Source organism: Schistocerca piceifrons, chromosome 11 (assembly GCF_021461385.2).
Source record: "Schistocerca piceifrons isolate TAMUIC-IGC-003096 chromosome 11, iqSchPice1.1, whole genome shotgun sequence".
Lineage (NCBI taxonomy): Eukaryota > Metazoa > Arthropoda > Insecta > Orthoptera > Acrididae > Schistocerca > Schistocerca piceifrons.
Genome location: NC_060148.1, coordinates 128,649,404 through 128,676,390, shown reverse-complemented (window position 1 = coordinate 128,676,390; position 26,987 = coordinate 128,649,404). Strand labels below are relative to the sequence as shown.

At 41.7% G+C, this 26,987-nt stretch overlaps 1 protein-coding gene across 2 annotated transcripts in view; it reads right to left on the bottom strand.

The window, feature by feature from the left end:
• Positions 1-26,987, bottom strand: part of LOC124720147 (sorting nexin-13-like) — a 411,803-nt gene that overhangs the window by 112,190 nt on the left and 272,626 nt on the right. For both annotated transcript variants that reach the window (XM_047245452.1, XM_047245453.1), the window contains 2 exons: positions 11,313-11,583; positions 5,706-5,867 (listed from right to left, as the gene is read on the bottom strand). In XM_047245452.1, the coding sequence (XP_047101408.1) occupies positions 5,706-5,867; positions 11,313-11,583 (433 nt within the window). The remainder of the gene's footprint in view (positions 1-5,705; positions 5,868-11,312; positions 11,584-26,987) is intronic.

The following is a 26,987-nucleotide window of genomic DNA, read 5'->3' as shown; positions in this document are numbered from 1 at the left end:
CATGCTCAATGCAAGTCCTCCAGTGCTTACAAAGTGCATAAATTCCTTTAGAAAAAAATTCTTTCGGTAGTCCGCACAACCACTCATGCACTGCATGGCGTACCTCTTCATCAGGACGGAACTTCTTTCCTCCCATTGCGTCTGAGTGGTCCAAACATATGGAAATCACTTGGGGCAAGGCCTGATGAGTATGGTGGATGAGGAAGACACTCAAAATGCAGGTCTGTGATTGTTGCAACTGTTGTACGGGCAGTGTGGGGCCTTGCATTGTCGTGTTGCAAAAGGACACCTGCTGACAGCAATCCATGTCACTTTGATTTGATTGCAGGCCGCAGATGATTTCTTAGGAGATCTGTGTATGATGCACTGGTGACAGTGGTCCCTCTAGGCACGTAATGCTCGAAAATGATGCCTTTTTCTTCCCAAAAGAGTGTCAGCATAACCTTCCCTGCTGATGGTTCTGTTCGAAACTTCTTTGGTTTTGGTGATGGGGAATGGCGCCATTTCCTTGCTCGCTCTCTTCGTTTCCAGTTGGTGGAAGTGAACCCAGGTTTCGTCCCAAGTAACGAGTGCACAATGTGGTCTGCTGACCCATGACTAATCTGTAAACATGCTGCAATGCCATTCAGTGTCACTCGGCGGTTTTCCTTCACTATGGCTTCAGCTGCTGCAATGTTCTGTGGAGTCACAACTCCTCGTGCCTGACCTGGACGAGGAGCATCTTCCACTGAAGTCACACCATTTGCGAACTTCCTACTCCATTCGTAGACTTGCTGCTGTGACAAACACACATCACCATACTAAACATTCATTGGTCGATGAATTTTAATAGGTTTGACACCTGCACTACACAAAAACCGAATAACAGAACGCTGTTCTTCCCTGGTGCAAGTCGTAAGTGGGGCGGCCATCTTTACACTGATACTATGACGGTATGTGTGCATCTGCACTATGCTGCCACCTACAGGCCATTCTCCACGCTGTTTGTAGCATGCTTACCAACTTACATGATAACAGCGCAAAATTTCGATTTGTTATTACAAATTTAAGGTTTTCATTTGACTCGCCCTTGTATTTACATACAATCACACTCCAAAGAATGCCTCCTTCTATGTTGCAGGGCAAGAAATATAGCTAGCAACTAGGGAAAGGCAGCAAGAATCACAGGAACACTTCAAACACCAAAACTGAAAAAGACATTCACGAATGACACTCGACAGCATATAAAGTAATTAGACGCATGAACTAAAAAGAGAAAGAGTGAGCCAAAATAAAAATAACAACTTTAGTATGATGGGAACAGCATTACAAAAATCACAGGGATGACTATTCAGCTGTGCAGAAATACTGACAGCGCTGTCATTTGTATTCAAGTGATTCGTGCAATAAGGTTTCTGATGTGAGTATGGCGGTACGATGAAAATTTGCAATAAGGTTTCTGATGCGATTATGGCAGCACGATGAAAATTAACAGACTTTGAACACAGAATGGGAATTACAGCTAGACACACGGTACATTCCATTTTGGAAATTTTTATGGATTTTAATACTCCAAGACCTGAAGTGTCAAGAGTGTGCCGAGAGTACCACATTTCGGGCACCACCTATAACCACAAACAATGCAGTTGCTTAATGACCGAGATCAGCGGTGTTTGTGTAAAGTTGTCAGTGCTACACACAAGTAAAACTGCGTGAAATACCCGCAGAAATCAATGTGGGATATATGTCGAAAGTACCTGTTAGAACACGTGTGACAAAATTTGGCACTAATGGACTACAGCAGCTGACCGATGTGAGTGCCTTTGCTAACAGCACAACATTCCACGCAGCACGTCTCCTGGGCTTGCGACCGTATCGGTTGGCCCTCAGACAAACGGAAAATCGTGACCTCGTCAGACGAGTCCCGATTTCAAATGGAAAGAGCTGACGGTAATGTTTGAGTGTTGCACAGACCCCAAAAAGCACTGTGCAAGCTACTGGTAGCTCCATAACGGTGTAGGCTGTGTTTACACGGAATGGACCAAGTCCTCTGCTCCATGTTCGGCTAGTTGGAGCCGATTTGCAGCCATTCGTGAACTTCACGTTCAAAAACAATGACGGACTTTTTACGGACAACAATCCACCGTGTTACCAGACCACAAATGTTCGCCATTGATTTGAAGAACATTCTGGACAATTTGAGCAAATGGTTTGACCACCCAGATCACACAAATCTCATAGAAAATTTGTGGGACGTAATCGAGAGGTCAGTTAGCGCACAACATCCTGCATCAGTAACAGTTTTGCAATTATGGATGACTACAGAGGCAGCAGGGCTTAAAATTTCTACAGGGGACTTCCATCGACTTCTCAAGCCCATGCCGTGTCGAACTGCTGCACTACACTGGGCAAAAGATGGTCTGCACAATATATTAGCACGTATACCAAGACTTTAGTCACCTCAGTGCATACACTATGTGATCAAAAGTATCTAGGTCAATGGATCTGACGAGGGGGCCAGTTGCACGACCTGCTCGTTCACCGGATATCGGCCTGTGCGATTTCTAATTATGGGGCCATCTCAAAAGTACTGTGCACGCAGAGCCCATTCCAGATGTGGAGACACTGGAGCAGCATATTCGTGCCGCCTCTGACATTGTCGGGAGTAGCACGGCCGATGTGAACGTGTGAGACAGAACACGCTATTGCACATACACACATGCGTTAAGGCACACGGAAATCATTTTCATCACATGCTGTAACTGTGGATGCACGGAACAGCACATGATAAACTGCAATCTCTGTAACAATGTATGATTGAATAAATGGTCTCTAGTATGGAAACCACACATTTGCAGACGTAAGTTCATTAGACCTTTCTTGTTCCGTATCCTCTCATTGATCAGTCCCTAAGAGTTTGTACACAGTGGGGAAAAAATCACCCTGTACAGCTCTGTCAGCTCCATTTTCTTCCTTCTCTGCCATTCTCCTCCCTCACACATTGCTCTAACTATCTTCCAAAGGATATTATTTTCAAAAACTATTATCTTTCACTCTCTATACTTATCTACTCTCCATATTTCTGCTCGATATAGTAATGCTGGTCCAATTGTAGTTTTACATATACCTATTTGGTTCCTCTCGATAAAATTTTGGAGGACGGCAGCCTGTCGAGTGAATATGCTGCTCTGGATGTTGCTTTTATACTAACCTCTATTTCTTGTTTCTCATCATTTCTGTTATTTACTCCAACAGCCAGATATTTACACTCTTCTCTTTCTTTGAACATGTGGTTATCAATCTGCATGGTTACCCTAATTTCCTTGTTCCATTAGGAATTTTGTTTCCTCGTCATTTACCTTTAATCCAACTTCCTCTGTTTTTTGAAGTAGCTTCCTTGCCAGTATTTTCAGGCCATCTAGACTTTCAGCTATGCTAACTCCCTCCCTCACTTATACTTCTCTTGATGCATCCAGTGCTTCCTGTAGTATTACATTGAACAAGAGTTGTGATATTCCATCTTCTTGCCTGACTATTGTTTTTATGTCAAAATCCACGGAATATTCTGCATCCACTTTAACTATCCCTTTGATCCTTCCAGTGTAACTTGTACAAAATTTGTAGTCTTACTCGGTATTTCAAACTTCTGTATTTTCTCCCACAACTATTCTCCGTTCATGCTATCGAAGGTTTTCTAAGAATCAACAAACAATATTTCCACCGTTTTGTTGCACTCCCAATATTTTCATATGGCTCCTTTCAGTACAGATATCTGATCAGTGGTTGACGAATTCTTCATACATCCCTTATCTTCCCATCTACTGTGTCTTTTAAATACAGTTCCATACTTTCCTCGAGAATCTTTAACAACACTTCACAGCTGTGCTATTTAACGAGATGCCTCTGTAATGTCTGCATTCTTGTTTACCACCCTTTTTTTGTATTGGTACTACAAACGCTTCTTTTCACTCTGATGGTATTCTTTCTTAATTCCAAATGTTGGTCACGAGTCTGTGTACTTGTTTCACAATTTTGTCTCTTCCCTTCTTAAGAAGTTCAGTTGTTATTTCACCTCTTTACAGTACAGTACACCGAAGAGCCAAAGGAACTGGTACACCTGACTAAAATTGTGTTGGGCCCCTGTGAGCATGGACTCGACTCGTGTCGTGTCCGAAGTAGTGCTGGAGGGAACTGACACCATGAATTCTGCAGAGCTATCCATAAACCTGTAACAGGAAGAGATGGTGGAGATCTGTTCTGAACAGCACATTCCAAGGCATACCAGATATGCTCAATAACGCTCATGTCTTGGAAGTTTTGTGGCAAGCAGAGGGGTTAAACTCAGAAGAGTTTTCCTGGAGCCAATTTGTAGCAACTCTGGACATGTGGGGTATTGTATTATCCTGCTGGAATTGCCCAAGTCCATTGGAATGCACAATGGACATGAATGGGTGCAGGTAATCAGACAGGATGTTTACGTATGTGTCACCAGTCAGAGTCATATTTAGACATATCAAGGGTCCCATATCATTCCAACTGCACATATCCCACACAATTATGGAGCCTCCTCCGGTTTGAAGAGTCCCCTGTTAACATGCAGGGTCCACGGATTCTTGACAACATCTCCATACTATACACGTCTATCTGCTCGATTTCATTTGAAACGAGACTCGTCTGACAGGCAACATGTTTCCAGTCATCAACTGTCCAATGTCAGGTTTGGAGGGCCCAGGTGAGGCATAAAGCTTTGTGTCATGCCACCATCAAGACTACACGAGTGGGCCTTTGGTTCTAAAGGCCCATATCGATGATGTTTCATTGAATGGTTCGCGCACTGACGTCTGTTGATGGCCCAGCATTGAAATCTGCAACAATTTGCGGAATAGTTGCACTTCTGTCACACTGAACAATTCTCTTCAGTTGTTGTCGGTGCGGTTCTTTTTCCGGCCGCACTGATTCGGAGATTTGATGTTTTACCAGATTCCTGATATTCATGGTACATTCATGAAATGGCCGTACGATAAAAACCCCACTTTATCACTACCTGAGAGATACTGTGTCCCATTGCTTGTCCGCTGCTGTAACACCATATTCAAACTCTGTTAAATCTTGATACGCTACGGTCGCAGGTTCGAATCCTGCCTCGGGCATGGATGTTTGTGATGTCCTTAGGTTAGTTAGGTTTAACTAGTTCTAAGTTCTAGGGGACTAATGACCTCAGCAGTTGAGTCCCATAGTGCTCAGAGCCATTTGAACCATTTTAAATCTTGATAACCTGCCATTGTAGCAGCAGTAACAGATCTAACAACTGCACCAGACACCTGTTGTCTTATATAGGCATCGAAATCTGCAGTGCCATATTCTGTCTATTTACATATCTCTGTATTTGAATAAGCATGCCTATACCAGTTTTTTTGGCACTTCAGTGTATATTATATTAAAACTATAAAGGTAAAACTGGGTTTTTTCACTTTAAATGCTTCTTTTCCAATGTAACAATCAAGGAAAAAGTAAAAATGGAAAACATTTAACAAAATATTAATTTGGGCAGTAATAGTTTAAAGCACTGTATTAGCATTTGCATAATTGTGATCAGATTTGAAACTTATTTAATAAAAATGTGTATTTCAAGCAGAAGTTGGCAATTATATTACTCTAAAGTTTCTGGCAGACTAAAACTCAGTGACTCAGTGCCACACAATCAAGCACACAGGGAAACAGCTCACCCGTTTCGATGATCTCGGCAGTGAGGGAAGACGGACCCTGCCTCTTCTCGGCGAGGAACTGACTGCCGGCAGCCGAAGCGGCCGAAGACACGGACGATGCAACGGAGCCGCAGTCGCTGCCCGACGTCGCCGTGGGTGGACCGGGCAGGGACAGTGTGGACCCTAGAACAGGCAATCCACCTGTAGCAACCGCAACACACACTGACCGACAACACGAAGAGGAAATTTCCTCGCAGACTAAAACTCTTCCGCAGACAAGGACTGGAGCCGCAACCTCACCTTTCACACGCAATGCTTTTAGCAAGTGAACTATCTGGGTACAACTCTTAACCTTTGCGACTTCATTTCTCCTACATTACGAGCTTCTGCCGAGAAGCTTCAATGCAACGCACAGCAAAGCAAATGATTTGTTTCTATAAAAGAAGGCGGCAGTTTTAATCTCTCAGGTTGTGATTAATGGTGATATTTCATGGGCTCAGCCGAGTTGTCGATTCTATTTTGTCACACAATATTTCATCGATCAGCCTGGCCGTCTCCTCTGAGCGCAGTCATTACGTGTACTCGTTGCTCGTGCTCCGATCGCACTGAAACACTGTCAGTGTCACGTAATTGTTTGTCGTGGAGTCTGACTCCCACCATTCACTACAAACTCTAATTGTCCTCGGTTCTTCAGGGCCCACACTACTGTTTAATGAAATGCACTTCGTGTGAGCACTTCCCAACTCTAGTAGGTGAGATGCCAGTCAGTATATCGCTTAAACTGTAAACCGCTGTTGCAGTTTATTACGTTTTCTGACATCTTTATTTTGGCATACTCATTAACTGTGCTGAAGCTCAGCATTTGCACCACAGTACCGGTCAGTGAAGTGGACCGTTATAATTTCTTCATAACTTTTTATCTATCTGTCTCAATAGCAAAGTTATTTTAACAAGATTACTGGCTTCAGATGTGTAATAGCCGTCTTCAGAATCTAGCAAATGTAAACGAAGGAAACATTACTGCACCAAGTCATAAATATGTAAAAATGAGTGAAAGATGCCATTCATGCTTCAACCAGTTCATATAGGATGTGAATGCAATCCTAGAAGTCACTGACGCACATGTGACACACAAATTTTCTAAAAATACCAAACAACCAACCACAACAGACAGTATAATCCGTGTAAAATTGTGCCAATTCGATGATCAATTGTTTGGCATAGCTTCCTCTGACACAGGAATAAATAGACAAATAACACAACATCCTTAAACAAATAGCCTGTGCTAATTGATATGAGAGTAAGGACGTAATAAACTTTTATTACAACACCAAAAAGAGAATCAGTACACACAGAAATGAAAGTCAATATGACAACAGCAAGGAAACAAAGTATGTCACACTGGAATAGTAGGGCAAAGTGTCCAAAAATCCAAAATTATTTTTGCAAGTACGCTGCAAAAGTAGGCTTCCACTTCGCAATTGCACCTTCCCCATAAAACTGGCTAGCAGCACAGTAATTTTTCTAATTCAGGCATTTATTATACCACGTGTGACAAATGAACTTGCTTTTATTTTAGGCAGATGACCCACATTTTCGACATTAGATTTAAAGAACAGCCGCATACCTGCAATAAAACAGACACGTCAGAAAGAACAGACACCACGCATTCATATAACTGATTTGCCTTGGCGGGCAACGGACCTGCCAGTATTATGTTTGAATTCCTGTGAGAATCTCAAAAGTAGCGAGTACTGAGGACACGGTTGGGGACTGAGGATAGGTGCCGCTGGATGGGCATCTCACTTTTCACTTGTCACCAGTAATTTCGCACGAAGTCCCGATGCAGGTGACAGCAATTCCTTACCCTTCCTTTAATTTCCCCCCCTCTTCTCCAAAAATTTATCTAATAACATAATATGTATCACAGCTGCAGATTCCATGTGATGTATGACCTTTTGGACATGCCCAAATGATTAGACATGCATTCATATACGTGTGTGTGTGTGTGTGTGTGTGTGTGTGTGTGTGTGTGTGTGTGTGTGTGTGTGCGTGTGTGTGTGTGTGCGTGTGTGCGTGTGTGTGTGTGTGTGTGCGCGCGCGCCGCATCAAAAGGTAGAACATAAAAATAATTCCCAGCCACTTTGCCACACACACTCTTACATGCACTCTCACTTTTACACAGAAGATTAAAAGACGTGTGCCTCAAATCAGTGGACAATTAAAATACAGAAACTATAACTACACAACAGCTAAAATAATGTAACAGGCAACGGTGCCTGGTTGGTCACTGGAAGAATAAAATATAAATCTGCCACCTTACACACAACTTAAAATCTCCGACCTAAGGAATTACACAGAAAGTCAGGTATCACACAGAATCTTAAAACACGATTAACCTTCAACTCATTGTCTCTTTAAATGCAGGGCAGGTCAGCTGGTATTTTGGTTTAGCCATAAAGCATGTGTCATTTAGTAAGTATCAGAATGATTTGCTGGGCACAGATTCAATATAAATGTACCCACACAAAAAAAGAGAGATGTACAAAAAGAAAGGTGAACATATGTCTGTATGCTTATGTTTCCTAAAGCTGATATCAAATTTTTCACTTTCCAACTATCGGTCTCTTCCTGTCTGTGATTCTGGGTGAACCTATGGCGTATATAAAAGAAAATGTACCACCCCGGCTGTATCTTGAGAATGTCTTTATTATCTCACACAACTAGTTACAGCAGCACATTACTGACAACATGGTTTTTTACAGCTTAAGTCCCTCGTCCATGCAATAGGATGGACATCCACTAATCAATTTGTGTAAAAGTTTTTTATATATCTTCTGAAAGGTATGAAGTTTCTTTCATTTCTAAATTGCTCATCCTGAAAATCATACCTGGATACAGCATAATCTGCAATCATTGGATAAAATGGTGACATTATCTATGAATGTATTATACTGCATTCTTTATAATGGAGCTGGATCGCGCATCCTTTTCTTCCAGAAAGGGTGGTAAACATTGCTCTGTTCAAAGCAGAATTAATATATCAATCAATTTAGACTCTTACAGTGGCATACACAGTGAGAGATTGCGGAGGTGCGAACTTAGATGTGTGAATTGCTGCTGTCAAAAGATTCTGACAGCCACACACCTCGAAATAATCCATATTATCTGCACCTCCTTATGGCGCCAGTACTTAAATACCAGTATAATGAGTTCAGTTACTTGCGGATCTTCCCATCATAGAAGGAATCTATGCGTCAGAGGACAGTGGCACATTAATAGTAGTTCCTCCTGCTGCAGTGGCCTGAGGGAGGAACACTGCAGCTGCATCATTTGTTTTACCGACTACTGCTCGTCATCCCTCAACTCCCACCTAAAAAGTCCTCCTCCCACAGACACGTGATCCTGTGCCTCGACAGAGGTAACTGCTCCAGAAGATGCAGCACGTTCAGAAATTAGTTTCTATTCAGACATCCTTCGCTGCTGGTGTCTCATCATTCTCAAATCCTATATGCGCTGGGACCGATGTAGCGGGACTTTGAATTTTGCCACGCTACACATGTTTCCCTCAGATATAAAGTACACTGTCGCAGCTGTACGAGCGCTCGACAGCAGAGAAAATATACAAGAAAATGAAGGTACAAAAATTGTAACTCTTTTTGTTTCCTACCCGCTCTTGTCTCTTGAGTGTAGAAGCTTAACTTCACTTATTCACTAGTCTTGGTCTGATTAAGACATAAAAACTTATTGATGTGCAGACATATAGTATTGTGGGAGCTTGAATGAAATTTGGAGGACAGAAGCAGCCATAAAATACATTGCATTCAATATCGAGATGGTATTCATTCGTAGACATTAGTAATTCCTGGACAATGAAATTTACAGCAAGATTTTGGAGCAGCTACGACTTTTTCATGCACAAATGAAGCAGAAGATTGTTGGAGAACAAGACCTGGACGCCACACGAGAGAAGACATATTAACATGGCAATGAATGTACTCTTATCTACGCCATTTCCCCTGTTAATCACATTTTGTTATTCTCTGTTCTCTTTCAAATAATTTTTGTAGTGGAAATTGATTTGACTTTTGCTCAGAAACGCCACAAGGACCATCCCAACAATAGCTTTTCCGAATCACGACGTCCGATAGCTTTTCTGTAATACGAAGTCCAATTTGCATTTCATTCTTTCCCTTTTTCACGCTCATTAACAATTTTTTATTCACCATTTCTTCCCACATTTTCAACCTTTTCTATTCTTTTCTTCTCTTTTTCTTTTTATTAACCACTACACCGATCAGAATGATACCTCCTCCTCCTGCCTCTGTAAGTGGAAGAGAGTGTCGGGGATAATCTCAACATACTTTTCTGTTGGGTACATCTGATGGACAGCCTGAAGGCTACCTAGGATTTTGGTGCAAATCATGAATTCAGTGGCACGATACATCCCGTCTGCTCGAGCACCCTTGAGATTGCATACAATTCAGAATTATGAACAGTGAATATATTAGATAAGCAAACACTAAAAACACGTTCTTGGAAATATCACAACACAGCTGATCCCACTCAGAGGGTAAATTTGAACACAATTCACAGTTCTCTGATAAAATGGCGTAAAACATTGATTTAAGGGGGTTAGGACGTCAAACGGGCCGACTTGGAGCAGGAGAGGCACCACAGAACATTTTAATTTCCACTCTCTGTACTTTTACAAGTAAATTCATAAAACTTTGTCAGCGTGGCCAGGAAGGATTCAGGATTCACACTCGTAGCAGTGGAAATTCGAAAACATAAAGTAATTTTTTTTTACATGTGAAATTTCATCATTTTTTCACTTACTATTGGCTGCATTTGTTGCTCTAGGTACACTTTTCTTCATAAGTAAAAGAGACTGTTCGATGAATTTTGCACAGCATACAAACCATACTTACAGGTGTCTGAAACTCTAGAATCTATTTAATTTATGAAAAAGGAATGAGCTGTTACGTTTTAAACTTTATGTTTAGAAAAAAAATCAAATTTTGTAGGTAATTATCTCAATTTTTACCACAGTTTTAAATAGATTTGTAAAATTCTAGAGTTTCATACAGCTTTGAGTATGGTTTGTATGCTGTACAAAATTCATCGAACCATCTCTCTTACTTGTGAAGAAAAGTGTACCTATAGCAACAAATGCTGCTATTAGTAAGTGAAAAAAAATGATGAAATTTCACATGTAAAAAAAAAATTACTTTATGTTTTCGAACTTCCACTGCTATGAGTGTGAATTCTGAATCCTTCCTGGTGATGCTGACAAAGTTTTATGAATTTATTTGTAAAAGTACAGACAGTAGAAAATTAAATGTCCTGTGGTGCCTCTCCTGCTCCAAGTCGGCCCGTTTGACGTCCTACCCCCCTTAAAAACCTAGACCAGGCTACAATGCTTTTTGTACAATACCACAGCTGAAATAACTCTAGGTCTCCTCAGTATTTGAGGTGGCAGACGACTCCACCTGCAACGAAGCACAGAAACACGGTCCTTCCACACGCGGATCCTCCCGTGACACGCGAATCGCTCACCGTCTGTTTCTGCGTAGTCACTCCGTAGGAGGGTGAGCGACAGTACGGAGGGAGCAGGCGGACACATACCTGTACCGTGGAGCACCAGCGGGTCAGACAGCAGTGCGGCGGCCGCGGCCGCCGTCGCGGGGACAGTGGCAGAGTCGGACTCGAAGCTGGCGAGGCTGACGTTGTCGGAGAGGCTGCTCTCGGCCGAGTCCTCCTCGTCGTCGCCGTGGCCGTGCCCGCCAGGGCCGGCGCCCGCGCCTCCCGACCCCGGCTCCCTCAGCAGGTCCAGCTCCGCCAGGAGCCGCACGTAGCCCACCGAAGCACGGAACCCAGGCAGGAAGCGTTCCTCCGTCTGTCCAACGAGTGCGGACGGGTGAGTATCGGGAAAGGCGTATGCGTACGTAGTGAGATCTCGTCCCAAAATTGTCTTACACTTTTACAGAGGCTGACACCGGTGGTGACCTCTGCAGGCTTCAAAAAATGTACAATAAAATAAAATGACACAAAGTCTTCAACATATCAGAAGAATTCCGAGTACTGTATTTATCCCAATGATGACCTCTGGCAGAGCTCAAAAAATGTAGAATACAATACAAAGGCAGAAAGTCTGCAACATATCAAAAGAATTATGAGTACCGTATTAACTCGAGTATAAGATGACCCTGATTATACCGTATCTGAGTATCACATGACTCTGATTATAAGACACCTCCCCCACCCCCATTTTTTTTTTTTAGAGATTTCTTGAGAAAAATTTATTTTTAACATATTCTCACTAAACAAAATTACAAATTGTTTCACATAAAGCATTCAAAAATTTATGCCATTTATTGAATATCTACATTATGTTAATATGAGGAGAAATAAAAAAAAAAATTAAAAAAATAAAAAAGGTTAAAGTTAATTTGTGGACTATTTTCTTTTCTACATTTTTCGCTTAACAGCCCTGTCATCTGTTGAATCACTACCTTAAATTACCACCACCACCACCACCACCATCCTAATACCACAGCTGTGAAATTTATATCTATGTTGTCACAAATATCTGGCTGTTTCCTCTGAATAAGTTGCAATTTCTCAGGTTGTGGTTAATGTGGGACCCGCAAAAACAGCTGTTTTTATCGGAGTACATGTCAGATTTCGCTTCTATACTGACAAGGTGAAGGTGGCAGGAGTCAAATACAGAGAGAGAAAGGCTATTTACAATTTGTACAGAAAGCAGATGCCAGTTGTAAGAGTCAAGGGGCATGAAAGGGAAACAGTGTTGGGAAGGAAGTGAGACAGGGTTGTAGCCTACCCCAAATTTAACATAATATCCCAATGTTATTCAATCTACATATCAAGCAAGCAGTAAAGGAACCAAAAGAAACATTAGGAGTAGGAATTAAAATCCATGGAGAAGAAATAAAAACCTTGAGGTTTTCCAATGACATTGTAATTCTGTCAGAGACAGCAAAGGGCCTGGAAGAGCAGCTGAACGGAATGGACAGCGTCTTGAAAGGAGGATATAAGATGAACATCAACAAAAGCGAAACAAGGATAATGGAATGTTGTCTAATTAAATCAGGCAATGCTGAGGGAATTAGATTAGGAAATGAGACATTTACAGTAGTAAAGGAGTTTTGCTATTTGGGGAGCAAAATAACTGATGGTCGAAGTAGAGAGGATATAAAATGCAGATTGACATGGCAAGGAAAGCGTTTCTGAAGAAGAGAAATCTGTTAACATTGAGCATAGATTTAAGTGTCAGGAAGTCATTTCTGCAAGTATTTGTATGGAGTGTAGCCATGTATGGAAGTGAAACGTGGACAATAAATCGTTTAGACAAGAAGAGAATAGAAGCTTTCGAAATGTGGTGCTACAGAAGAATGCTGAAGATTAGATGGGTAGATCACATAACTAATGAGGTGGTACTGAATAGAATTGGGGAGAAGAGAAGTTTGTGGCACAACTTGACTAGAAGAAGGGAACAGTTGGTAGGACACGTTCTGAGGCATCAAGGGGGATCGCCAATTTAGTATTGGAGGGCAGCGTGGAGGGTAAAAATCATAGGGAGAGACCAAGAGATGAATACACTAAGCAGATTCAGAAAGATGTAGGTTGCAGTAGGCACTGGGAGATGAAGAAGCTTGCACAGGATAGAGTAGCATGGAGGGCTGCATCAAACTAGTCTCTAGACTGAAGACCACAACCACAACAACAACAACAACAACAACAACAACAACTGACAGGAGAATGTTACAATGACGCTTGTTTCAAGCATATCATCTGCCTCCCACTCTCTCACTGGCTGTGTAGAAGCATCTGACACACCCCCTTTCATTCCAGTCATACATCACGGTGAGCATCAACAAACATCATTGCAACACAAAATATGTCACTGGACCCTATCTAGACCTGTAACATCTCCTGCAGAAATGAATACTGTTGTTGAGTCTTTGTCAAATTTTAAAGTCAGTTCACTTTCGATCACAAATGGATTCAGGCAAACTGCAATTTAAAAGCCAAAGTACACAGTATAGATTCTCACAGCTGGCAACATGACAATTTTCTGCCCAATTACTACTGCCCTCCCTGCACTTCTCTGGTTCTCAGCCAAACTGGTACCAGAGTTACTCCTCTTCAACCCTTCTGTAGTGCGTGCTTGACCAACTGCTAAACACTGACTGCAACATCATCTAGGGTGCAAGTCATATGTAACAGCAGCAACTAATACAATTCTTGCCACAACAATATTAATATGATTTGTTTCATTTCTTAGACATTTCATTCTGCATTAATTTTCCTTTTTGTTTCATTTGAATGTCACCTTCATGTTCTAGAGAAGATTAAAAGCTGGAAACGATTTTACCCAGTACTCCAATTGTGAACAGCAACAGAATTTGCAACCCACTTAGTAAAATCATTACAGTCTCTCATAATCAAGTAAAATATTGATCTGGGTTCACAATCAATTAATGTTTTCTGAAGGACACCATTTTCAGATTTGAATATTAGCTTTACTTAAAAATCAGCATTATATGGCATCCACACATGGATGAGAGCTTTCAAAGCAAACCTGTTCAAATACAACAAGCATTTGTAAAATGACAAAATTTAATGCTATTTCCTTCTGTGTTTCAGAATACTGCCAAATTGTAAGCAGAGCAGTAGACTGTTGTTGAGTCAGACATCATTGTTCGAGCAATGTCGATACTGTAGCGACTGCTTCGGCATACTGCATAACCTCGAGCCTGTTGGAATATGAGTACTGTTTTCTGAGCCCTGTGCTCTTCTACATTCCTCAAAATAAATCCGCATGTGACCTCGATAGCCAAAGCTTCCTCTGCAGATGTAAGATGATCCCTATATACTGTATTAAACAGTGTAAAAATGTTAACTTCATCAGCACTCGTTCAATCTGCGAATATAAGGTGGCCCTGTATTTTTCGAATGACGAATTTGGGGAAAAACCTTGTCTTATACTTGAGAAAATATGCCATTACTCAATAAAAAGAGCCACCAACTGAGTCAGTTACTTATACATTTATGGAACTCACCATAAAATCTTTAATCTTAAAATACAGTGTGTTGGTATCTTCTGTGATTATCAGAAGCATGTGGTTGTGACAGCCATAACATTAAGTTCCTATGAGATATGTAGTTCAGCACTTACCTAGTTTAATTCTTATTTAAGAAACAGACTACAAAAAGTTCACTAGGCTATTTGAGTAATACAAAGAGGGATGCCACACTGTCTCCCCCCCCCCCCCCCCCCCAAAAAAAAAATAAATAAATAAATAAAATAAAATAAATTGATGAACCCTAAATGTTCATCTTTGATAGGATCTTGGAAATGATTTTTCAGGTTCACTTACATTCAATTTACTTGTACTATGTCCGCTACTTTTACACTGCACAATTAATGTATGTTCTACTCAATCAGCTGTCACTGGTCTTGCTACAATCATATTTCATTTATTAAGAATTACACGCATCATTACTGGGCCTAGTTTCTTTGAATCCAACCATTCTGGATTCACTTACCAACTGTGACATACATGTAGTTAGTTACATGACAAAGTTCCAGTTATTGCAGGTCTACTGTTGACTAAAGATTGGCTCGTTACTTGTTCTGTAGATTATTCACAATAAACATTATGATGTAGAAGATGCCCATCACACATTAGCCACTGAAAGGTTGTTTTAATGTAGAAATGACTAACTATTTTTCTTCAAGACTTGTTCTATGTAAATAAGGACATTTTAAGGAAAAACACCTTTAATCTACATTTGAAAACGTTCTGCTGGTTGCAAGACATTTTATTTCTGCGAGTAGATGACAATTTTATAGTTGAATATTTCATCAGTTTTGGGGCCAAAATTAGACACATTAAAGGGTAATGCAGATTGGTTTTCTTTCTTGGCTGCAGTTGTGAACCTCCCTGTTATTCCCAAACTCCAGTAAATTGTTGACAACAAATTTGTAAGTGATTATTATGTACTGTAGTTAATATTCCCAGCTGCTTAAACAGATACCTCTAATTGGTATGTGTGCAATTCCACGCATAATTCTAATTACTTTCTGTTGTGTAATGGCTTCTTTTTCCCTAAGTGTGGAGTTACCCTAGAATTTTATCTCTTAAGTCATTAAGGAATGAAAATATGCAAAACACATTAACATTTTTACTTCTGCACCTCTGAAGTTGACAATTATCATTACAGCTAAAGTAGCCAAACTTAAACATTTTAGGTGGTCTAGTACATGTTTTTTCCAGTTCAAGTTCCCATCAATATGCACACCTCAGAACTTTTAATTTTCTACCCTGCCTATTATTTATTGTACTTATACTAGTTTAACAGGAGGTGAAATATTTTTGATGGTATAAGACTGGACGAACTGTGTTTTTTGAAAGTCTGAAGCTACCCCATTTGTGCAAAACCAATCAGTAACTGTCATACAGACATCATTTATTATTCTCTCTGTCAGTCCTTTGCTCAACTTGACAACAATGCTTGTCTCAGCTACGAACAATACTAACTCTGCCTCCTAATAAAGATAAAATGGTAGAGGTTGAACCACAGTACCATAGTGTGCTGCTACAGGACCCAAAACAAAACTGCACAGCTCTTTCACGATGTGGAGTACTGCAAGCTAATTCATTTTCTTCATCTGAAGGAGATCAACTCAGCAACATTCTGCACTGAGTTGGTGGAAGTGTACAGCAATGATGTACTATGAAGCACAGACACTTCCATTGTGGTGAAACAAGTCTAAACAATAAAGAAAGACGTTGCACACTCTGTAAAGAAGAACCAGTAATCACAAGATAAATGGGGCCTTTGTTCTTGAAGAATGGCGTATCACAGTTTTTTTTTTCATTTCTTTTATATATATATATATATATATATATATATATAACATACACACAAAATTCTAGCTTTCGCAACCAATGGTTGCCTCGTCAGGAAAGAGGGAAGGAGAAGGAAAGACAAAAGGATATGGGTTTTAAGGGAGAGGGTAAGGAGTCATTCCAATCCCGGGAGCGGAAAGACTTACCTTAGGGGGAAAAAAGGACAGGTATACACTCGCACACACACACACACACATATCCATCCACACATACACAGACACAAGCAGACATTTGTAAAGGCAAAGAGTTTGGGCATTTTTTGGGCAGAGATGTCAGTCGGGGCGGATGTACAGAGGCAAAGATGAAGTTGAAAGACAGGTGAGGTATGAGCGGCGGCAAATTGAAATTAGAAATTAGCGGAGATTGAGGCCTGGCGGATAGCGAGAAGAAAGGATATGCTGAAGGGCAAGTTCCCATCTCCGGAGTTCTGACAGGTTGGTGTTAGTGGGAAGTATCCAGATAACCCGGACGGTGTAACACTGTGCCAAGATGTGCTGGCCGTGCACCAAGGCATGTTTAGCCACAGGGTGATCCTCATTACCAACAAACACTGTCTGCCTGTGTCCATTCATGCGAATGGACAGTTTGTTGCTGGTCATTCCCACATAGAACGCTTCACAGTGTAGGCAGGTCAGTTGGTAAATCACGTGGGTGCTTTCACACGTGGCTCTGCCTTTGATCGTGTACACCTTCCGGGTTACAGGACTGGAATAGGTGGTGGTGGGAGGGTGCATGGGACAGGTTTTACACCGGGGGCGGTTACAGGGGTAGGAGCCAGAGGGTAGGGAAGGTGGTTTGGGGATTTCATAGGGATGAACTAAGAGGTTGCGAAGGTTGGTGGACGGCGGAAAGACACTCTTGGTGGAGTGGGGAGGATTTCATGAAGGATGGATCTCATTTCAGGGCAGGATTTGAGGAAGTCGTATCCCTGCTGGAGAGCCACATTCAGAATCTGATCCAGTCCCGGAAAGTATCCTGTCACAAGTGGGGCACTTTTGGGGTTCTTCTGTGGAAGGTTCCGGGTTTGAGGAGATGAGGATGTGGCTCTGGTTATTTGCTTCTGTACCAGGTCGGGAGGGTAGTTACGGGATGCAAAAGCTGTTTTCAGGTTGTTGGTGTAATGGTTCAAGGATTCCGGACTGGAGCAGATTCGTTTGCCACGAAGACCTAGGCTGTAGGGAAGGGACCGTTTGATGTGGAATGGGTGGCAGCTGTCATAATGGAGGTACTGTTGCTTGTTGGTGGGTTTAATGTGGACGGACGTGTGAAGCTGGCCATTGGACAGGTGGAGGTCAACGTCAAGGAAAGTGGCATGGGATTTGGAGTAGGACCAGGTGAATCTGATGGAACCAAAGGAGTTGAGGTTGGAGAGGAAATTCTGGAGTTCTTCTTCACTGTGAGTCCAGATCACGAAAATGTCATCAATATATCTGTACCAAACTTCGGGTTGGCAGGCCTGGGTAACCAGGAAGGCTTCCTCTAAGCGACCCATGAATAGGTTGGCATACGAGGGGGCCATCCTGGTACCCATGGCTGTTCCCTTTAATTGTTGGTATGTCTGGCCTTCAAAAGTGAAGAAGTTGTGGGTCAGGATGAAGCTGGCTAAGGTAATGAGGAAAGAGGTTTTAGGTAGGGCGGCAGGTGATCGGCGTGAAAGGAAGTGCTCCATCGCAGCGAGGCCCTGGACATGCGGAATATTTGTGTATTCCGCATGTCCAGGGCCTCGCTGCGATGGAGCACTTCCTTTCACGCCGATCACCTGCCGCCCTACCTAAAACCTCTTTCCTCATTACCTTAGCCAGCTTCATCCTGACCCACAACTTCTTCACTTTTGAAGGCCAGACATACCAACAATTAAAGGGAACAGCCATGGGTACCAGGATGGCCCCCTCGTATGCCAACCTATTCATGGGTCGCTTAGAGGAAGCCTTCCTGGTTACCCAGGCCTGCCAACCCGAAGTTTGGTACAGATATATTGATGACATTTTCGTGATCTGGACTCACAGTGAAGAAGAACTCCAGAATTTCCTCTCCAACCTCAACTCCTTTGGTTCCATCAGATTCACCTGGTCCTACTCCAAATCCCATGCCACTTTCCTTGACGTTGACCTCCACCTGTCCAATGGCCAGCTTCACACGTCCGTCCACATTAAACCCACCAACAAGCAACAGTACCTCCATTATGACAGCTGCCACCCATTCCACATCAAACGGTCCCTTCCCTACAGCCTAGGTCTTCGTGGCAAACGAATCTGCTCCAGTCCGGAATCCTTGAACCATTACACCAACAACCTGAAAACAGCTTTTGCATCCCGTAACTACCCTCCCGACCTGGTACAGAAGCAAATAACCAGAGCCACATCCTCATCTCCTCAAACCCGGAACCTTCCACAGAAGAACCCCAAAAGTGCCCCACTTGTGACAGGATACTTTCCGGGACTGGATCAGATTCTGAATGTGGCTCTCCAGCAGGGATACGACTTCCTCAAATCCTGCCCTGAAATGAGATCCATCCTTCATGAAATCCTCCCCACTCCACCAAGAGTGTCTTTCCGCCGTCCACCAACCTTCGCAACCTCTTAGTTCATCCCTATGAAATCCCCAAACCACCTTCCCTACCCTCTGGCTCCTACCCCTGTAACCGCCCCCGGTGTAAAACCTGTCCCATGCACCCTCCCACCACCACCTATTCCAGTCCTGTAACCCGGAAGGTGTACACGATCAAAGGCAGAGCCACGTGTGAAAGCACCCACGTGATTTACCAACTGACCTGCCTACACTGTGAAGCGTTCTATGTGGGAATGACCAGCAACAAACTGTCCATTCGCATGAATGGACACAGGCAGACAGTGTTTGTTGGTAATGAGGATCACCCTGTGGCTAAACATGCCTTGGTGCACGGCCAGCACATCTTGGCACAGTGTTACACCGTCCGGGTTATCTGGATACTTCCCACTAACACCAACCTGTCAGAACTCCGGAGATGGGAACTTGCCCTTCAGCATATCCTTTCTTCTCGCTATCCGCCAGGCCTCAATCTCCGCTAATTTCTAATTTCAATTTGCCGCCGCTCATACCTCACCTGTCTTTCAACTTCATCTTTGCCTCTGTACATCCGCCCCGACTGACATCTCTGCCCAAAAAATGCCCAAACTCTTTGCCTTTACAAATGTCTGCTTGTGTGTGTGTATGTGTGGATGGATATGTGTGTGTGTGTGCGAGTGTATACCTGTCCTTTTTTCCCCCTAAGGTAAGTCTTTCCGCTCCCGGGATTGGAATGACTCCTTACCCTCTCCCTTAAAACCCATATCCTTTTGTCTTTCCTTCTCCTTCCCTCTTTCCTGACGAGGCAACCATTGGTTGCGAAAGCTAGAATTTTGTGTGTATGTTTGTGTTTGTTTGTGTGTCTATCGACCTGCCAGCGCTTTTGTTTGGTAAGTTTCATCATCTTTCTTTTTAGATATATTTTTCCCACGTGGAATGTTTCCCTCTATTATATATATATATATATATATATATATATATATATATATATATATATATATATATATATAAAAATTGTTGAGCATAGTGATGTTTCAACAAAAAATTAACATTCAGAAGTGTCATACACCACAGTCAAATTCAGAGCAAAAGTTTCAAAGGCCTGCAAGATTAAACGTGGGGTGATACGGACTTTTCCCTTTACTCTTGAAGTGTGTACTTGATAAGGTGGTGATGGAGTGGTGACAAGAAGTAATAAGAACGTGTGGAATACGACTGGGTTGCAATAAAAAAGGAATACGAGTGGACTGCGTACCATTCACAGCCAATATTGTGAAACTGTCGCAATCATTCGAAGAAGAGGTTAACCAAACCACACAACTACAGAGACGAGCTGCTACAGCATACTTATAGATCTCTACTCAGAACATGCAGTATATGACAAGCAGCAAGGTAGCTCATAGATACTCATTTTACTAAGGTTTGAAGCTCTTCTTTACATTATTCCGTGTTTGCGATTTAAAAACTGGATTGTTTAGGAAATCAGCCTTATGCAAATACAATTAGTTTATTTTTATTTTTATATTTACCCAGACACATTTTGACACCAATGTGTCATCTTCAGTGGATCACATTTTTATTTCTTAAAATTGCATTGCTAACTGAACTGTATTGTTATACATTGATTTTACTAGGGGTTATGTTATTACTTAGATTATGTTAAACCTGATGTTGAGGATAGTTTTATAGAGTTGTACTCTTGTATTCTTGAATTTGTTGTAGAGCTTCGTGGGAAATGCTTGGCTTAGACCCACAGAAGATGAGACATTGGTGTCGAAACATGTCTGGGTAAATATAAAAATAAATTAATTGTGTTTGCATAAGGCTGATTTCCTAAACATTCCAGTTTTTAGCTCATAGGAGTAGGGAAAATTCAGAAGATGGGGAGATTTACATACCTGGTAGAATGGATGGAAACTGGGGTGACAGGAAAGAAAGCACTGGGAGCATGAATACACAAAATTAATTTAGCATACAACTAACTGTGCACATCTATAATAATATGAATATTTCGAACAATCCAAAATTGAGAGGTTCCCAGCAGTGATCTGTCCTGAAGCCTTGCACATAGCAGAAATTCTTAACCTAGTAAGAACACAAGTGCTTAAGAGAGTAGAACTGGTGGAACGAAAAATTCTCAGGATATTGGGATCTCTAAGAATGGAAGATAGTCAGTTTAGAAGACTAGCAAACCAAGAACTGTGTACCATGTTAGAGAGAATCTCAAATATCACCAGGAAAAGAAGGAGCATGTTCTTTGGGACAAGGGAGGTGAACACACAAATAATACAGTTTCTAATGAACAAAAGAACCAAAGCACGCTGGACCCGAGATTTTTAAATAAAAAATCCAGATTGTTACAGGTTTTGACAACAAAACTAAGATACAGAAGAAAATTATCATGGGCAGAAGCATGAAGACAGTTCCAAAATATTAGAGTGAAAGCATATTGGACAAGGAAAAAGACAAGAAGAAATAAGGCAGCCACAAATTACAGTGGTCCGCAGATGACCAAAACAAAAAGGCGAATAGAGATTTTACCTTATACCGTAACTGGGATTTTTTTCCATCATGCGAATGAAGGCTCAGCACTTTGGAACATTTCAGCCTTAACCAACTGCTGTTGCTGCTGCTTATTAGAACAATTGTGTATGGCCAGTGGTCAAATAATTCTTATGGAATCTCATTGTTTAATGTTCTAATTGTATGTATGAGTAATAATGTTGAAAATGGCTAATCAACTGTGAATCATGTAAGTACCATATTTACTAGAATCTAAGCCACACTCGAATCTAAGCGGCTCCTGAAAAATGAGACTCGAAATCAAGGAAAAAAAAAAATTTCCCGAATCTAAGACGCTCCTGAAATTTGAGACTCTAAATTCAAGGTGAGAGAAAAGTTTTATACCACCCCTCCAAATCTAAACAAACTTGGTCCATTGTAACGTGAAACACAACTGAGGTCGAATGGATGAAGTTACAGCTACAGTAGTTTGGTTCGAGTCGTAAGCTTAACAGTTAAGTTTTACCAAGTAGCCATTGCTATGTGTCAGGTGCTCCGTCCGTATTTACATGGGTGCCCTTCCTTTTTCGCGTGCTTCGTCTGGTTTGAATTGATTGCTTATTTTGCTTTGATCTGATAAGTGCCGTTCTCTTTGCTATAGGGGTTTACGTCACTCTAAGCTGAAAATGCATTATTGTGCTGTGTCATGCATTGTTTGTTGCATTCTGATACTGAAGGTTCACGACCTGTTGCCGCTCATTGCATGGCTTGCTTTAGTGTGCGCTACCGCGGCTTACAATTAAAAAAAAAATGGGGGGGGGGGGGGGGGGGGGGGGGGGGAAACTGTCTCATAAGCGAAACAATGGCAAGAGACTGCTATTTGTTGTTACTTACACTGATGCTTTCTTTGATAATGATCAACAAGAACCAAATAATAGACTGCGTATGATAGAAGATGTTCTGAACGAGAGTTTAGCGAAAATTTTTCTCTGTTTGGAAATCTTTGCAGACGCCTCTTTAGTACATTACATTCTGCACAGATATTATAGTCATCTTAGATTTAAAAATCTAGTCAAATGCTGTGCTTCATTTCTGACTGTATCACTATTCAGCATAATACGAATATAAACATGACACGATACGTATATTCTTCCGCGTTTCCTGTTGTCTCTCTCTAGTCTCGTAGTTTATTACGCAGACAGGATTTAAATGAGATAGCAGCAAACACGAAAGAATACATGGCATAATGTTTACATTCTTTTACCTTTTCTTTTAATTTATTTACTGACACAGAGGTTTTGACGCCAGTATTTATCTTTGTGCCTGCAAAGCACACCTGTGTTGCGCTACATGAATTTGACGGAAGAAGTTAGTTGTGGCGACACCTACCAAAATTTTTCAGAACTTCCGCTTACTTTGCACTCGATTCTAAGCCGCAGACGGTTTTTTGGATTACAAAAACCGGAAAAAAAGTGTGGCTTAAATTCAAGTAAATACGGTACCCATGTGCCCAATCATACAAACTGTCAAGTTTATTTTGGATCGTCAGTACCGCAGCGTTTGCGGCCTTATCATTTCCATTATGAGAATCCAATTTGGGGTTGTGAGGTTTATGATCGCAAGTCTCCCTCGGGCATAATACCAGATATTACATGCAGCTCCCACAGGTGAACTTGTAAGTTAATGTACCAACAAGATCACATATTTCACACGTGAAAGTTGTAAGGGGAAAGCAATAATCAGCCACAGATGAGCTTTCAGCATCTTGCACAATATTTTGAACTTAATAAAAGTCATCTACCACTGGGTTGTGTTCTGTGACTACTCACATCCAGACAAAATGCCTGCTGAACCGAGGCAGCACCAGAAATGTTGCCTCTGTGTCAGGACAGTCTCACTTATTTGCTGCTGCTGTTGCTGCTGTTGTTGTTGTTGCTGCTGCTGCTTTGTCGTCATCCTCAATCTGAAGACTGGTTTGATGCATCTCTCCATGCTACTCTATCCTGAGCAAGGCTCTTCATCTCCAAATAACTACTGCAACTTACATCCCCCTGAATCTACTTACTGTATTGACCTCTTTGTCTTCCTCTACAATGTTTACACCACAAAGTTACCTCTAACACTAAACTTCATATAATGTCTCCTGTCAACCATTACCTTCTTCTTAGCCAGGCTATGCCACAAATTTTTTTTCTCCCCAATTCTATTCAGTGCCTCCTCGTTAGTTACATGACTGACCCACCTAATTTTTATCATTCTTCTGTAACACCTGGTTTCAAAAGCCTCTAATCGCTTCCTGTCAAAACTGCTTATAGTCCATGTTTCCTTCCAAACATGGCTACACCCCAGACACATACCTTCAGAAAGGACTTCCTAACAAGTAAATCTATATTCAATGTTAACAAATTTCTTTTCTTCAGAAACGCTTTCCTTGCCATTGCCAGACTACATTTTATATCCTCTCTACTTCGACCATCATCAGTTATTTTGCTCCCCAAACAGCAAAACTCCTTTACTACTTTAAGTGTCTCATTTCCTAATCTAATACCCTCAACATCACCCTACTTAATTAGACTACATTCCATTGCCCTAGTTTTGCTTTAGCTGGTTTTCATCTTATATCCTCCTCTAAAGACACTGTCCATTCCACTCAACTCCTCTTCCAAGTCCTTTGCTGTCTCTGATGGAATTACAATGTCATCGGCAAACCTCAATGTTTTTATTTCTTCTCCCTGAAATTTAATTCCAAATCTATTTTTTTTTTTCTCTTGTTTCCTTTACTACTTCCTCAATGTGCAGACTGAACAACATTGGCATACTCCCTTTTCAACCACTGCTTCCCTTTCATGCCTCTCGACTCTTATAACTGTCATCTGGTTTCTATACAACTTTTAAATAGCCTTTGGCTCCCAATATTTTACCCCTCTTGCTCTTTCAACTTATCCTAGCCCCATCTCCTTAATTTCCTACCTTCACCTCACCTTTGCCTTGTATGTATGTATATATGTATTAAACAAGGGATCTAGAAACGACGGAGATGCTTCGTCCTGTCGTAGCCCTCAGTGGTTCACAACAGGGCACAGCAGTCCACCCACCCCACCACCGCCCCACACCGAACTCAGGGTTATTATACGGTTTGGCCCCCAGTGGATCTAGGTTGGAGGATCCTCGAGAGAAGTATAAGTAACTTCAGGTGTGTACCACGAAAGTGTGTTGTTACCCTTACTGTTCATACGGTATATTAATGACCTTGTGGACAATATTAACAGTAATGTAAGACATTTCACAGAGGTTGCAGTTGCCTATAATGAAGTTCTATTATATTCTATCGCCTGCACCTTCATCTCGCGGTTGCGCAGGCTCGGCTCGGATAGGTACCGATTTGGCAGTGTTAATGTTAAGGGGTGGCCGGATGCCCTTCCTGCCACCACCCCGTAACCCCCGGGATGGAATGAGAGAACCCCAGCTGTCTGTGTCTAGTGTAATCCGTGGAATAGTGCAAATGTGTTCAGACTTCTGTGCGTTGTGTAACTGAGGCGGGATGTGGAGACCAGATAGGTCTTTGCCTTGGGGGGTGTGGAAAACCGCCTAAAAACCACATCCAGACTGGCCGGCACACCGGCCCGCATAATTAATCAGCCGGGAAGATTCGATCTGGGGCCGGTGCAGCTACCCGAGTCCAGGAAGCAGTGCATTAACGTTCTCGTCTAACCTGGCGGGTCAGTTGCCTATAAAGAAGCACTACCTGAAAAAAGCTGGACAAATATTCAGTCACATCTTTACAAGATTTCCAAGTCATGCAAAGACTTGCAACTTACTTTAAATGTTCAGAAAAGAAAAATTATACACTTCACAAAACTTAAAAAAAAAAGTGTTGTGTCCCGTGACTACAGTGTCAATAAGTTACAACTCAGAAAAATACCTGGGTGCAACACTTTGTAGTGATATCTTCTTCTCCTTTGCATTTATCCCACACTAGCAGGGTCCACTCGTTCACGCATCTGCCTCCATTTGGCTAGGCGCAAATTGAGACGCGTATAGTGCGTGTGGTGTGACGCAGCGCAGTGCGTGTTTTTGTAACATCACAGGTTCAAATGGGACCGAACAAACTGCGACGCGACTGGAAAGCGACATGCGCCTGTGCCAGGTCGTGCGGGGTTGTGGTTGAGGCACAGTTTCTCACGCCACGCGGCACGCGTGCCTTTCTAGCACCATGGGAAATCTGAGGTGGGGAGCGGAAAAGTAGCCCGGCCATATGCTCACAACGGAATGGTTCATATGAGCAGTGGTAGTATTGCCCATGCGATAAATTTTGCCTTACTGTATACTAAATTTTATTGCCTTTGTGTAGTGTTTCGTTTTTGCCATTTAAACGCTCCAGCTTTGTTCGTTAGTGCATTATATTTTTCTGTTATTTATATCTGTATAGTTTTGTTTTGTTTTGTTTTGTTTTTCTTCCACCAAGAAAAATGCACACTTCAGTAACTGATGAACCATTGGCCGCTGGAATTGTATCATATGCCTCCGTGATGCTTTCAGATCGCAAGAAGGGACAGAGGGTAGTGAATAAGGAAGCAAGGAATATTATAAAATCATGTGATTAAGAATCAAGGCAGGAAAGTAAAACAAGGTTATCTTCTCCCTGCCTAGTATGCTGGCATATCTGTACGATCTGTTACAAAAATTTAGAAAGGGATAATCTCCACAGGTGTGATCCCTTTGTGCTCCCGGTAAAAAGCGTCCAAGATCTGAAGTACAGAAGTCCTACTGCGATTACTCTGGTACATACGTAATAATTGAATACGACAACACACTGTACTACATGCATGTCAACATCACATTACCACTGCAAGCTAGAAACAGTCGAAAAGCTGTCACAAATAACAATGTTTTAATTGGTTCGCCGTGATGAGAAAAAGCATTTCAATTGTTGCATGCAAATTATCAGCATTAATAAACTAATTATACAACAAGCTACACAAATGAAGAAAATGGTCTGTATTATTACGAAAGTAGGAATATCCTAAAAGAGTGTCATGGTTAGAAATATTTAATACTGCTGACAAAGGCAGATCTACTTTCATGACAATGTTTTTCGAACTACAACTCACAAGGCACACATGGATAGCTTGTGCATTCCTGTCACGCATTGTCCTCCGCTGCTGACAATGCACTGACCATTGTGTTGTGCGACAGATCAATTATTTATTTTTCTCAATAACAACTATTTTATTTGGGATCACACATTGTCAGTTTGGCAAGCCCTAGGTGAGTAACCAGTATCTGGCATGTGCCTATCATTCCAATTGAAGGAACG